The 16,101-nt window shown below is 45.7% G+C and overlaps 1 protein-coding gene across 1 annotated transcript in view; it reads left to right on the forward strand.

Moving 5' to 3' along the window:
- The first annotated feature begins 8,067 nt into the window (after window positions 1-8,067).
- Window positions 8,068-16,101, forward strand: part of GTF2E2 (general transcription factor IIE subunit 2) — a 96,369-nt gene continuing 88,335 nt past the window's right edge. Inside the window, exons 1-2 of the mRNA XM_040324532.1 lie at window positions 8,068-8,262; window positions 15,940-16,094. Of these exons, the coding sequence (XP_040180466.1) occupies window positions 15,944-16,094 (151 nt within the window). The 5' untranslated portion in view covers window positions 8,068-8,262; window positions 15,940-15,943. The remainder of the gene's footprint in view (window positions 8,263-15,939; window positions 16,095-16,101) is intronic.

Here is a 16,101-nt window from a genome sequence, read left to right on the forward strand (position 1 = left end):
GGACCTTCCCTTACAGAGCTTTAATTTGGTGGTATTTAATCACCACTGGGTTTTTTATTTTTTGATATATAAATTAAAAAAAGTATTGAAAAATATGTTTTTTGCTTTATTTTTGTTATAAAATTCTGCAAATAAATAATCTTTCTTCGTAAATTTAGGCCAAAATGTATTCTGCTACATTTTTGGGTGAAAATAACCCAAATTTGTGTATATTATTTTAGACTGTATGAAAGTTACAGAGTCTACAAACTATGATACATATGTGAAAAGTGATCAGTTGCGACCCTAAAATGCCAGACTGGTATGATGCATGTCAGTGATCAGGATGCCGGTATGGAGTATGGCAATGATCAGGACGTTGGTATGAGGTATGGCAGTGATCAGGACGCTGGTATGGCATATGGGGTGATCAGGACGCTGGTATGGCATATGATGTGGTCAGGACGCTGGTATGGCATATGAGGTGATCAGGACGCTGGTATGGGGTATGGCGGTGATCAAGATGCTGGTATTGCATATGGGGTGATCAGAACACTGGTATAGGGTATGGTGGTGATCAGGATTCTGGTACAGCATTTGGAGTGATCAGAATGCTGTTATGGGATATGGCTGTGATCAGGATCAGTGGCGGCTGGTGCTCAAAATTTTTGGGGGGGGGGCGCAAACGAAGAAAAAAAAAATTCGCACCACTGTGCCATGCCATCAAACGCAGTCATTGGGCCAGATTCACAAAGGTTAGCGGATCTTTAGATCCGTATAACCTATGTGTTTTAAGATCCGCCCTCGCAAGTTTGTGAGGAAAGTGTCAAATTCACAAAACACTTACCTCCAAACTTGCGACGGCGGATCCTAACTCCCCCAGCGGAATTCAAATTCCGCGGCTAGGGGAGTGTCATATTTAAATCAGGCGCGCTCCCGCGCCGATTTAAATACGCATGCGTCGTCCGGGGGAAATTTCCCGGCGTGCATTGCTCCCACTGACGTCAATAGGACGTCAGTGGTTGCGACGTGAGCGGGACTTGCGACGCGCGTGTTCGTGAATCGGCGTACGCAAACGACGTAGGGAATTTCAAAATCGACGCGGGAACGACGGCCATACTTAACAATACTTACCCCTGCTTTTAGCATGGGTAAGTATACGACGGGTACCGCGCTACGGAAACGACGTAAGAACACCGCGTCGGGTCCGCGTACGGTCGTGAATCTCGCGTATCTCGCTGATTTACATATTATTCAGTGTAAATCAGCGGGAACGCCCCCGGCGCCATTTTTATATCAAAAAAAAGATCCGACAGTGTAACACAGTGTGACACTGTCGGATCTCAGCCCTATCTATGCGTATCTGATTCTATGAATCAGGCGCATAGATAGGACCAGTAAAAATCCGAGATACGATGGTGTATCTGAGATACTCCATCGTATCTCTTTTGTGAATCTGGCCCATTGTGCCATCAATTCGCACCACTGTGCCATGCCATCAAACGCAGCCACTGTGCCATGTCATCAAACGCAGCCACTGTGCCATCAATTGTCACCACTGTGCCATGCCATCAAACGCAGCCACTGTGCCATCAATTGTCACCACTGTACCATGCCATCAAACGCAGCCACTGTGCCATGCCATCAAATGCAGCCACTGTGCCATGCCATCAATTGTGGTCACTGTGCCATCAATTGTCACCACTGTGCCATCAATTGTCACCACTGTGCCATGCCATCAATTGTGGTCACTGTGCCATCAATTGTCACCACTGTGCCATGCCATGAAATGCAGCCACTGTGCCATGCCATCAAATGCAGCCACTGTTCCATGCCATCAATTGTGGTCACTGTGCCATCAATTGTCACCACTGTGCCATGCCAAACGCAGCCACTGTGCCAATTGTCACCACTGTGCCCATTCATGCCGCTGTGCCAATTGTCCCCACTGTGTCACTGTCCAGTCATCCATCCACCTCGGAGCTTTATATTATAACCTGCTGGGACTTGTAGTTCTCCATCGTCTCCTGGGGCTCAGGTGCATGCAATCCACCATCTTTGTCCAGTTTTTCTCACTGCTGGGACTTGTAGTCCCATAGATGGTGGATTGCATGCACCTGAGCCCCAGGAGAAGATGAACTACAAGTCCCAGCAGGTTATACATACAATAAGGCTCTGAGGTGGATGGGTGTGGATGGCATGCACCTGAGCCCAGGAGAAGATGGGGAACTACAAGTCCCAGCAGGTTATAATATAAGACATCCACCTAGGAGCCTTATATTATAACCTGCTGGGACTTGTAGTTCCCCATCTTCTCCTGGGCTCAGGTGCATGCCATCCACCTCAGAGCCTTATTGTATGTATAACCTGCTGGGACTTGTAGTTCTCCAATCTCCATCTTCTCCATTAGCCCCAGGAGAAGATGGAGAACTAAAAGTCCCAGCAGTCTAACTACAATAAAAGGCTCTGAGGTGGATGGGTGGGGATCAGGCAGTGAATGTGCATTTTAAAAAAACAATAATAGGGGGTGCTTCCTGACGGCAGACATTTAAAAAAAGTTTTCAACCAGCGGGAGGGGGGGGGGGGTGGTGCTTCCTGACGGCATGTTGAAGTCTCAATAAGCGGGTGGGGAGGTGTGCCGGCCGCCGATGCTGTTGCTGCTGCCGCCGAAGCACAGAACAGTACAAACTGGGGTGAGGGGAAGGCATGGAATGCAGCTTACCTGTTCCACGAACGGGCGCACTGAGCTGGATAGTGCTGACGTCACTTCCTGTTTGTCCAGTGACGTCAGAACTACCACAGAGACGGGCGGGTGCACATAGAAATGTATGCACCCGCCCGCCAATGACAATACTACTGTCCATCGCGCCGGAAGCATGTGGCGCGCTGGGAAGCGCCACAATGGCATATTTTGGCTGCCAATGTAGCGCCACGTCTGCAATCCCGTGATTGCACAGACGTGGCGCTACTCCTACCGCACTGTGCCCGGCGCCCGGCGCGCGGACACAGTGCACATAAGGACCTTTTTAGGATTTTTTTTTTTTTAAAGGCACAAGTTTAAATAAAAATTTTTTTTTTTCTTCTTCTGACTGGGGAGGGGGGGCGGCACCCGGGCGCCCCCTATGGACGGGCCGCCACTGATCAGGATGCTGGTATGGGGTATGGCAGTGATCAGGGCACTGGTATGGGGTATGGCAGTGATCAGAGTGCTGGTATGGCATACAGCGGTGATCAAGGTGCTGGTATGACATATGGCAGTGATCATAGTGCTGGTATGGGGTATGGCGGTGATCAGGATGCTAGTATGATGGTGATCAGGACAAGTGATAGCTGCATTGTTTATTATGACTACACTGGGGCAGTGATCAGGGGCCCGATTTATTATCTTGCACACAGGCACATTTCTTTCACAAAATGCCCCTGGACAGGGAGCAGCTGAAATTAGCTCTATGTGTGGCCCTGTCAGTACCACCTGGCTCAACAAAACTTGATTTTTTTTTATCAAATTGTGTTGAAAGAGTTGGGTGGAAAATTCTCATCCAGACAGTGACTTTTCTCTCGTTAGACGCTGGAGCTTTTAAAGGGGGCATGTTACAAGAAGTGTCCACAACAAACGCTTATAGCATATCCATCAATAGCATGTCCAACAGTAAGCCTGATGTGGAATAAAACTATAAGGTGATGTAGCGCCCCCTTACTTTCAGTATGGGCACTACGCTAAAGTTAGTGGGGAATAGGAGAGTTATTTTGCTCCCATTCACAATTTGCTAAATTTGGGCTGCTGTCATTCCTGAACTGTCCTGTAGGTCAGTCTGCGCTCCAGAGATGTAGTTTCCATCCCTGGGCGGCAGTTGGCGCTAGAGGGGTTCTGGCAGAGCGCTTTTTTTTTCCAGCAGCCAATTAGAGGAGTTTTTCCCTCGCGGGGCATGCTGGGGGAGAGTATATCTGTGGCAGACGCCATTTTCTTTGGTTCTTTGCGGGTTCCAGGTGCAGCACCCACCTTCAGGGTGTGCGCATCCAACGGACCCCGGTGATGGCCTACCAGGCCGGGGTCGCATTCTACGTGGAGCGCCACTTTGCTGAAAGGGGCCCCAGTGACTTGCTGGGTCCCCACTTTGACTGAGGAGATCCCAGGCTGTGTGCCGTTCGATGGGGGGGGGCGGCTTGAGGAGAACCCGGAGGCAGGTTGTCCAACAGGGCTTGAACAAACCATCGGGGATCTGGTGACCGGAATGTTGACAGGTACACTATTGCTGTCATTCGGTGACCTATGCTTAATCTACTGGGAGGATTCGCTCAATCTCAATCCGTCCATTTAGCTCATTCAAGTAATTGGCCTGTGGCAGAGGCCCTAGAGCCAGGTCTGTGGCAGAGGCCTGTTCCTCCCAGAAATCTAAAGTGACACTTCGGCTGCCAGGCTTGTGGCAGAAGTCTGTCCGGGGGCACTTCACCCACTCTGGCTAGAGTGGCGACGAATTGTGTTTATTACTACTGTGTTACTGAGAGCAGGATTGCTCGGTTCATATCCAGGCCTGATACTGCAAAGTTCTCTCTTGCTTCATCAACCCTGGATATTCGCTCACTACTCTAAGCTACTCTACTTATCAACTACAACCCTAGACAACACTGAGGTAACTTAATACGCCGATCCCAACAACAACCAGTGGCTCCTGCGGGGGTAGCACTACAGTGATAAAACACAATCAACCTAAAATACTCAGTGACAGTGAGTCCAACAATGGATAAATAAATGGATAAGTAAATAGATGGTGTCTAAAAAGGATACATAAATAAATGAATAAATGAGAATGTCCTTGAGCTAAGGGGTATGATGGTCTCAATAGACTAGTATGGTGGTCTTCTCAAAAATGGCTGGTGGTTAAACAGTGTGTAGAAATAAAGAAGCATCCATAATAAGTCTCCCAGAACTCTCACCTTGCTGCTACTATATAATGGCATGTAGCGTGGGTGTATGCGTATCTGGGGTATATGTCTCACTCCTTCCCGATAGTGTCCTCTATATCCGCCTCTTAACCTGTTGTTGGTACCAATTTCAAATAGATAATGGACCTGAAAGGGTGCTCAATGCTGTCCAGTAGTCCAGCACCGTGCCCACCTGAACTGAACTGTTTCCTCGCCAGTCTTTGGGTCCCCAGCACTGACAATGTCTTCTTTAGACAGCTGGCTGTGATTCCTTGCGGCTTCACAACTGAATGTTCTTTGCTTTCAAGCATCAGGTTGCGTTGTCCAAGAAGGAAATGCAAGAGAGTAGCAGTCCCAGCAATGCTGCCTTTAGGGTATGCAAAGAAATACAAGTTCTAGTCCAACATGTGCTCTGATAGCTAGCTCCTTCTTTCTGGTCTCTAAGATGGACTACTGGACAGCATTGAGCACCCTTACATGTCCATTATCTATTTGAAATTGGTACCAACAACAGGTTAAGAGGCGGATATAGAGGACACTATCGGGAAGGAGTACCGGATACGCATACACCCACGTTACATGCCATTATATAGTAGCAGCAAGGTGAGAGTTCTGGGAGACTTACTATGGATGCTTCTTTATTTCTACACACTGTTTAACCGCCAGCCATTTTTGAGAAGACCACCATACTAGTCTATTGAGACCATGAGACCTTAGCTCAAGGACATTCTCATTTATTTATGTATCCTTTTTAGACACCACTTTATTTATCCATTGTTGGACTCACTGGGCCAGATTCACGTACAGCGGGCGCAGCGTAACGTAACCGATTTACGTTACACCGCCGCAAATTTTCTAAGTGCCCGATCCACAAAGCACTCACCTGGAAATTTGCGGCGGTGTATCGTAAATCCGTCCGGCGCAAGGCGGGCCAATTCAAATGGGGCGGTACCATTTAAATTAGGCGCGCTCCCGCGCCGGACGTACTGTGCATGCTCCCGTCGCAAATTTCCCGACGTGCTTTGCGCGAAATTATGACGCGCAACGTTTTGTGAATCGCGACGTCAAAAAAGAGTTACGCCGGGAAAATGAAAAAATTTCAAAATAATTCAAAAGCGACGCGGCAAAGACGGGCAGACTTAACATGGTGGAGTAATTTTCCACTTTGTTAAAGGTGCCCTATCTTTGCGACGGAAAACTAACACTCGCGGCGATGTAACGACGGGACAAAGCTTAGTGGATCGCCGTAACTCCTAATTTGCATACCCGACGCTGGTTTACGACGCGAACTCCCCCCAGCGGCGGCCGCGGTACTGCATCCTAAGATCCGACAGTGTAAAACTATTACAGCTGTCGGATCTTATGGCTATCTATGCGTAACTGATTCTATGAATCAGTCGCATAGATAGAACAACAGATACGACGGCGTATCAGGAGATAAGCCGTCGTATTTGCTTTGTGAATCTGGCCCACTGTCACTGAGTATTTTAGGTTGATTGTGTTTTATCACCTTACAGTTTTTTTTGTTTCCTATAGTGTTTTATCACCTTATAGTTTTATCCACATCAGGCTTACTGATAGACATGCTATGAGCGTTTGTTGTGGACACGTATTGTAGTAGTTTTCACTACTGTTTGGAGCGCTGATCACATTTTTTATTTCATTCATTATTTGTGTATTGTGAACACTTTTAGATATAGCTGCTCTGAACGTTGCTATATACACTTATATCACTCTAACACTGTTTACTCACAGTAGCGCAAGAGTTTTCTCTTTTTCAAAGGGGGCATGTTGCCAAAAACACGTACTGCTTTACTGAATTGTGAGTCACAAAGTGGCACACAGCCATTTCCAGGTATATTAGGGTACTAAAAAGAAAAAAACCTAGGAGGAGAAAAGTTCAAAATAGACTAGTGCAGGTAAATTGTTTTCTAATCTCTTAGGGTCCGTTCACACCATGCAGGTGCGAAGGAGCACACATGCGTTTCTGTGCATTTTCTGTATGGTCCTGTGTGCTGCAGGGAAAGCAGTCCATTCATTCCAATAAGCTGCCCTACATACGGAAAACATACAAAAGAAGTCCCTGACACTCATGCGAAATTATGCAGCACCGAAAAGCATGCTACTGACACTATGGGGGGTTATTTACTAAAGGCGAATCCACTTTGCACTACAAGATCAAAAATGCACTTGAATGTGCAGTCACTGTAGATCTGAGGGGGACATGCAAGAAAAATAAAAAACATTATTTTAGCTTGCATATGATTGGATGATAAAATCAGCAGAGCTTCCCCTCAATTTAGATCTACCCCTCAGATTTACAGCGACTGCACTTCCAAGTGCACTTTGCACTTGTAGCGCAAAGTGGATTTGCTTTTCGTAAATAACCCCCATACATTAGGGATGAGCTCCGGCATGTTCTCACAGTCCACATGCAGAGCCCGCCAGGAAGTCGGCAGGGTGCTGCGCTAACCACAGGCAGGGAGACATTTCCCGATCTCTGCAGCCGCGAATCGGGACAATGTCTCCTTCCCTGCCTGTGATTAGCGCAGCACCGTGCAGACTTCCCGGAAGGGCTCTGCACGTAGAGTGTGCGAACACGCCAGAGCTCATCCCTAGTGTACATTAGCAGACCCGTGGGGGTCCGTTAACAAATGCCACGGGTTAGCTAAGGGGCATTTGAATTTGCGCACGTTCATCACTCGCCCAACTGTGAGCGTAGCCTTATTCTGCCTTTGGACTCAATCAGTATTTTGTATGAACTAGTACAATTTTGGTACTATACATACCTGGAACGTATAAGCATAAATAATCGAAAATAATATATAACCAAACATGGTTTGTGGATTGATTTAGTGACAACAGAAAGCCAGAAAAAAAAACATTTCCGGGGGGTGAAAAGAACCTCAAACACCAATCTTGTGATTGTCAACAAACAACAAAAGACCGTCCGCAGGAAGTTAAAACCATACTTCAACCTTTCTACATCACTTCCGCTTGTGTGAATGCTGCGGAAGTCACGTGGCGGGCAACTGCGCATGCGCAATGCGTTCCAACGGCAAATGCGATGCGTTCCACATGATTTACGACACTACACCACTCGTCACGGCCACGCCAGCCTTCTGCTACGCAGTAACGCTGCGCCGGTTGCTAAGCAGCTTTCCACATCCAGCTTTATTGAACAACAATAGCAGACACAAAGTAGATCGAGGTTGCCCCGGTGTTCTGTGGGAACTGACGTAACTGAAGCGGAAAGAAGGCTAATCGCTGATTGGTTACGTCGAGTGCAGTGTGTGTATGGTTCAGACGGTGGGTGTTTGGAGTGTACCACCAGCAGCAGCAGGTCGTGGCTGAGTTCCGGTGAGAGAAAATTCCATGTTGTACTTTGTGCTGCTGCCTGGGTGGTAGAAAGTTAGCTCATATAGCACAGCATGACTGGAAGCTGGGGCTTATGGTTCCTCACTGGAGGCTACAGGTTGCCCAACTGTAAGCCCCAGAGACAGTGAGGTTGTTTTGTATTAAATAGGTTTGTCAGTTTATGGTTTTATTTCAGTCTAGTAAAGTTTTTTTTTATTTTTTTTCTTGTGTACTGATGCATTTTGTAACATTTTAAGACACCTTTGGGGCCCCATTCAAACCTAGTTGCTCAAAGTTCTAAAATGAAACATCTGAAATCCCATGTAAATCAATGGTGGCTCTTCACGTATGAGCATTCAGACCTTTGTATCTTGACGTGAACGACGTTTGAGGCAGACCTGGGTGTTTTTGGCCCCATTGACTTGAATTAGAATGTCTGAAAACGTGCAAATTGAGCGTTTTGTGTCTTTTGATGCCAGCCGCACACATATATGCAGCCACTTACTGCGCTGAGAGCGTGCTTAATGCATGGGAGCTGGTGGGTATTGGAAAGCTCCCGATGAATGCTTGTGATCGGGAGCTTTTGGACCCTGTGACAGCCAATCACAGTAGTGTTTTTTTGAGGAGGAGGGGGTAATCCACTGCATCAAAGGCGGCAGAGAGGTCCAGGAAAAGTAGTACAGAATAGTGTCCACTGGTTATAGCTGTTAGTAGGTTGTTTGAGTTTAAGGAGAACCCTTTCCGTGGAATGTTGAGGGCAAAATCTGGACTGAGGGGGGATCAAGAAGTTTGTTCCTAGTCAGGTGGTCGGAAGGGGAGTAAGGAGATGAGGAGTAGGTTGTTAAGATTGGTGGGGTCCAGTGTGGGTTTTTTATGGATTAGGGGTGACTAGCGCATGTTTTCGAGAGTTGAGGAAGATGCCAGAAGAGGTGGCGGTGAAAAATGATGAGTTTGACAGTGTAGAATAGAGTCAGAGGGTGAGCGTAGCATTTGCGAGGAAAAAGGGGGCAGGTGGTTAGATGGGTGTTAGAAAAAAAGATTAGCAACCTCGTTAAAAGAGAAGTGTGTGTTTATGTGTGTATGTATGTATGTATGTGTGTGTGTATGTATGTGTGTGTATATATATATATATATATCTATCACACAATCTCACACACACAGGGTTTGACAAATTTGCTTGGAATCTAGGAGCCAGCTAAAAAAGTTAGGAGCCAGAAAACGCGCCCTAGCTCGCGCGCAGAAGCGAACGCATACGTGAGTAGCGCCCGCATATGTAAACGGTGTTCAAACCACACATGTGAGGTATCGCTGCGATTGGTAGAGCGAGAGCAATAATTCTAGCCCCAGACCTCCTCTGTAACTCAAAACATGCAATCTGTAGAATTTTTTTTTTAAACGTCGCCTATGGAGATTTTAAAGGGTAAAAGTTTGTCGCCATTCCATGAATTTTGAAGCGTGACATGTTGGGTATCAATTTACTCGGCGTAACATTATCTTGCCCAATATTAAAACAAAAATTGGGCTAACTTTACTGTTGTCTTATTTTTTTAATTTTAAAAAAGTGTATTTTTCCCCAAAAAAGTGCGCTTGTAAGACCACTGCGCAAATGCGGTGTGACAGAAAGTATTGCAATGATCGCCATTTTATTCTCTAGGGTGTTAGTATAAAAAATATATATAATGTTTGGGAGCTCTAATTAGAGGGAAGGAGATATCAGTGAAAACACTAGGGAAGCTCCATTAGAATTGCTGGTTTACTTGTCTGTCATGCCACAAGATGGCGCCAGATCACAGAAGGAAGCTTAGGCCTGCAGAAGGCCGCAAAGCCGCGGCCTCAATTACCAGCCGACGCGATCGCACAGCGGGGGGCGCACGGAGGCACATGATGGGGTATTCTGTGTCTCCGTGCACCTCCCCCGCCACGCGATCGCATCGGGCCACGCAGGCCAGGGCCTTCTGCAGGCCTAAGCTTCCCCTGTTGCCAGGTCGCTAATTTCAGCCGCAATTGCGACCAGGTGCCCAGATTTCGTTGAACCGTGTGTGTGTGTGTGTGTGTATATATATATATATATATGCCTAATTATACATCCCTAGGTGGATGCAGCATCGGTGCCTCTGCACTCTTCTAACAGATCCCAGAGTGAAGAGCTGCTGCCTGTCAATCAGCAGCTCTCCTCACTGCTCCTTCACGCTTACTGGAGCGCTGAGCTAGGTGGGGCGGGGAACGGCCGTCTCAGGCTCTCAGCGGCTCGCTGAGAGCCTGAGACCGGCATCAGTCCAAGCACCTGGCGGATCCAGACTTTATTGTTGTGATGACGCGGTGCCTGGACTGATTCCAATCACAGGAGTGCAAAATGAATTACACTCCTGTAACCCATAGGAGAAGCTCAGCCAAATAAGCTCAGGCTGGACTTCTCCTTTAATACTAGCAGGGTTGAATGAGGGAAGTAATGATTGTACCTGTGGACATTGGGGTGTTGAGTGGGGGAGGTTTCTGCGCATTCAAGATCTCCTCACAGATTGTATCAAACCTATTTTTTTTTTTTTTTTGCAGCCATTGCACCAGTGATCAGCTGCACTGATTTCAAAAAGAGAAATCTAGTATGGGAAACTTCTCCCTATACTGCTGTCACTGGAAAGGGGGGGGGGGAAAGAATCGGGCAGAAGCTGCAGCATTGGAGACATAAAAGACATAGAAACGGGTGAAACATGTACAATAGTCCCAAAGGTGAACTCATCCTTTTAGGATAGGTTCACACTGGTGCAATATTCACACTACCCTATACGAACCGCTGGGAGTGTCAATACATAGTTAATGACACCCCCACATCAGTTCGCATATTGCAGTGTGAACTGTAAATTTGGACAGTTCACACCCATGCGATCCGATTCAGGTGTGGACAAAAAAAGGGTCCTGCATGAGTTTGGTCCGAATGAGATGCCAATTCAGCCATACGATATGTATGGCTGAATTTGCATCGCACCGACATCGCATGAGATCTGCACAGCAGTGCGGCTGCAAATCGCATGTAATGCCCGACAGAGCTGCAGTGTGAACTGGCCCTAAGTAATACTAACTATGGAGAAGCAAAAGACTGATGAGCTTTGTCTCTCTCTGGTTGATTTATTAAAACTGTAGGGTGAAAAATCTGGTGCAGCTATCCGCTTCCAACCTCAGCTTGTTCAATTAAGCTTTGACTATAAAATCTGGAAGTTGATTGGTTTCTATGCAGCGCTGAACCAGATTTTGCACCCTCATGTTTTAGTAAGTCGTCCTCTGTTTTTTTTTTTTTTTCTTTTTTTTTTTTTTTCTTCTTCTCCTGCCCCCAATCTTGGTTCTGCTTAAGGGCCCTTTCACACGGGGCGGATCAGTAATGATTCACCTCCGTGTGTCCGTTAGCTCAGCGGGGATCGCTCCGTCTGTCCCCGCTGAGCTGTCGGCTGACAGGGCGGTCCCCGCACACTGTGCAGGGACCACCCTGTCTTTTCTCCGCTCTCCCCAATGGGGGATCGGATGAACATGGACCATGTGTCCGTGTTCATCCGATCCGCAGACAGAAGAAAAAATAGGGTTTTCTTCCGTCCGCAAAATCGGATCTTTGCGGAGGTGGGTGATTACGGGTGTCAGTGGATGTTTATCCGCTGACACCCGCAATTGCATAGGGACCAATGTATGTCCCTTTTTCATCCGCAAACGAATGGATGAAAAAGCGGACATACGGTCCGCACATGTGAAAGGGGCCTTACGGTTTAACAAATGCATTAATTTGTGTCTTTTATAAGGTTTGGCTTACGTAGTTCAGCATAATAAGACTGGTAAGCTCCAATAAATTACATTTTAGTTTTGGGTTTAGATGTAAGGCAAAATATTTTGATGTAAACAAGCCCATTATATCAGTCTTGGCCTCCCATGTGTATAGGCAGGTGTGAGCTCCCCAGGGTTTAGTCATCTTTTCACAATAGAAATATATTTGAGAATTGGGAATCCCAATCCACCGCCGTCTCTCCATAATCATATTATTCTTGGTATAAGCTCCAAACCAAATAAGATATATAACAATAGTATATAAAAAAGTATGTGTTCAGGTCTCTGATATAGACAGGACAGCATAGTTTAGGTAGCACTGCCTTCCAGTATAACCTTATTAAATGCCTTATTTTGTCATTACAAAATTAATACATTTTCTTATATCAAAAGCAAACCACAAATGCCTGCTGCCAGCCTTAAGGTTGACTGAGTGCAGACTTTAAAGGCGCCACAGAAAATCTTGGTTGTGGCCTATATACTGTATAGCAGTTATGGTGAACCTTGGCACCCCAGATGTTTTGCAACTACTTTTCCCATGATGGTCATGCACTCTGCAGAGTAGTTGAGCATCATGGGAAATGTAGTTCAAAAACATCTGGGGTGCCAAGGTTCGCCATCACTGCTGTATAGGTTTCTTCTTAGACCAGGGTTCTCTAAAGGAAGCATTCCATGAAAATAAATAAGCTAGTTGCCATTTTTGACCTCCGGAATAGGCTGCTGTACTCATTATTTGATTTTTAAAGGGTCTAATTTTTAGAAGCTGTGCTAAAAATAATGTAGGCGGGGTGCAAAGAACTAGTCACCAGTATTGTCTGTGGTCTCCCTGAAGCACCTTCGTCTCCCCATTATTGACTTGCTACAACTTGGTTTTCACTGTTAAAACGACCAAGAGCTCCAGTCCAATGATTCAAGAAACCAAAATATCTTAAAGTAGAATTCCGGGCTGTATCTAACAAGTCTTAAAAAATGCTTTAAGCATTCCTTGCCCCCTTACATGCCACTTTTGGCATGTAATTTTTTTTTGGGGGGGGGGGCTTTGTTAGAAGTGGGACTTCCTGTCCCACTTCCTCCTTCGGCCTACGAGCGATCTCCTGGGACATGTGACAGGTCTCAGAAGATCGCCTGTCGACTCGTGCATTGCGTGCCCGGCTGTGAAGCTGAAAGCTGTCACGGCCGTGTGCCCAGAGTGGCAATGGAGGCGCCGGTGGAGGGGAAGAGCAGCGTCGCTCCGGACAGCCGCATCGCTGGATTGTGGAACAGGTAAGTGTCTGTTTATTAAAAGTCAGCAGCTACACTTTTTTTTGTAGCTGCTGACTTTTATTAAACATAAAAAGCCTGGAACTCCGCTTTAAACGGGTCAGAATAAGTGTTAGAAGAAAAGATTTTGAAGTATAGTTGGGTAAATCCCAGAGTTCTACTTGTAATTGTACAGTACATGACACAGACGACATATTCGCACACCAAGGGTGTACCTTCAGGGTATTGGATACCTGAAATCTTTAAAGGACATGCCACCCTGGCACATCTCCCTTATATTCCTACCCCACTCCGTGCGTCCTCAGTTTTTTGAAGATGATGGACTTCTCCTTTGTGCATAAATCAGTTTTACTTTTCTTTATTTAATAAACACCTCACTGTCGTCTTATACCTGCACAGAAGCTGTGTATCCAGATAGGTGAAACCTCAGTAAAACTTTGGGAGCTGTACCTGGACCCCACGCTGTGTGGATGGCTTGTAATGTTGCTAAGACCACTGGATCCTGCATGGGTGCTCACCTTGGTGCAATGCATTGAGTCAGCTGCAGGGTGCTATGCAGGTCCTGGGCTATGGTCCATTGCTATGGAACCCAGTCCTTGAAGTTTCCTTTGGGGGTATGCCCACTGTGACGGGCAAAGTATGGCCATATTAAATCTGCATACAGGTGCATCTCATAAAATTAGAATATCATCAAAAAGTAAATTTATTTCCGTAATTAAATTCAAAAAGTAAAACTCCATGTATTTTATATAGATGTGTTACACACAGTGAGTGATATATTTCAAGCATTTATTTTCTATAAATTTTGATGATTATGGCTTACGGCTAGTGAAAAGCCAAATATCAGTATCTCAGAAAATTATAATTGCACTGTTTTAGCAAGTCCAATGTTGGCGCAGCCCTCTACCAGGGAATTCTAGAGCACTTCATGCTTCCCTTTGCTGACCAGCTTTATGGAAATGCTGATTTCCTCTTCCAGCAGAATTTTGACACCTTTTCACACTGCCAAAAGTACCAATACCTGGTTTAATGATCATGGTGCTTGATTGGCCAGCAAACTTGCTTGACCTAAACCCCATAGAGATATGTGGGGTATTGTCAAGAGGAAGATGAAACCCCAGACCCAACAATGCTGAAGGCCGCTATCAAAGCAACCTGGTCTTCCATAACACCTCATCAGTGCCACAAGCTGATCGCCTCCATACCATGTCGCAACTAGAGCTGGGGAAAAAATCGATTTGAATCTAGAATCGAGTAGAGAGTTTAAATCGATTCAGATTTTCAGCAAAAAAATTTTTTTTCGCCAGGACCAGCGCTGACACTGCGCCGGACCTGAGGAGCTGCGGGCAGGAGTTTCGGTGAGGCCGTGGCTTCGGCCTATTCCACGAGGCCGGACGCAGCGGACTAGGCCAAAGCCGCGGCCTCGCCTAAAAACTCCTGCCCGCTGCTCCTCAGGACCGGCGCGGTGTCCATAAAAAAAAAAAACTTGATTCGAATCGTGAATCAAGTGTTTTTTTTTTTTTTTCAATCGCAGATTTATTGGGGGGGAGACTATCGCCCAGCTCTAGTCACAACCTGGTTATCATTATCTGCTCGTCGGTCCCACCTACATCCTGCCCCTTGGCTATTTAAACTGCCTTGTTCATTCCTTTCCTGCCTTCGCCTGGTCAACATATCTTTCTGAGTTTCTCAGTTGTGTTCCTGTTAAAGACTTTGCCCGACTGATGTCCCTTCTGGTTCTTGATCCTGTTCTGCCTCCAACTACACTGATCTCTGGTTTCCTCATTACTGGCTTGTCTGACTACACGCTTTGGCTTTTGATCCTTGGCTTATGTTTTGACTACATTTACTGATCGGTACCATTTTTACCATTGCATTAAAAGGTGTGATATATTATATTTTTTTTATTATTTTATTTTTTTTCTGCATTTTCTCAGTCTGATTCATGGGTCCTGAGAGCCAACATTTCTGTATTTTAAAATCTTTTTTTTGGTCTTATATATTGAAATTCCTGATTTCAAGATCCTGAATTTTGGATTTTCACTAGCTGCAAGCCATAATCGTCCAAATTAAAAATACATTGTTGAACTACATCACTGTCTGTAACATCTATATAAAATATGAGTTTCACATTTTGAATTGAATTACTGAAATAAATTGGTGATTGTAAATTCTTGTGTTTGTTATTTTTAAAGGAAAAAAAAGATTTTCCTCTTCTCGGGCCCCCTTTTGACTCTCCTGGCCCCTCCTGTTGAGTGCCCCCACAGCAAGTGGCTTGAAAGGTGTAAATAATGCTATGGTTATAGACAAAGTAGTGTGGGTGGCAAACTTGTTAATGCCTATCTTGAGATAAATAATAGGGTTGTCTTTGCTGGCCTTCTCTTGAAAACACTAGATGCTTGGTTGTCTGGTTTCAGTACTTCCAACAAATCCTGGATGAATGTGCAGAAATTGTATGTAGCTCTGTGCCAACATGATAGCCAGGGAAGTAACATTCTCAGAACTTGAGGTCATCTATGGCAGCCCACATATTTCTCTCACAACAGGTTACCTGTGAGATATATATATAGCAAATACAATGAGACTCACAATTTTCTTTCTTCTGTATGTTTGCAGCACCATGGATCCAAGTCTTTTGAGAGACAGAGAGCTTTTCAAAAAGAGAGCTTTGAGCACTCCTGTAGTTGAGAAACGTTCTGCTTCATCAGAGTCTTCAAAGAAGAAGAAAGCTAAACTCGATGGTGGGACATCAGGTTCTAAGCAGAGCTCAGGTTAGCA

Source organism: Rana temporaria, chromosome 1 (genome assembly GCF_905171775.1).
Source record: "Rana temporaria chromosome 1, aRanTem1.1, whole genome shotgun sequence".
Classification (NCBI taxonomy): Eukaryota; Metazoa; Chordata; class Amphibia; order Anura; family Ranidae; genus Rana; species Rana temporaria.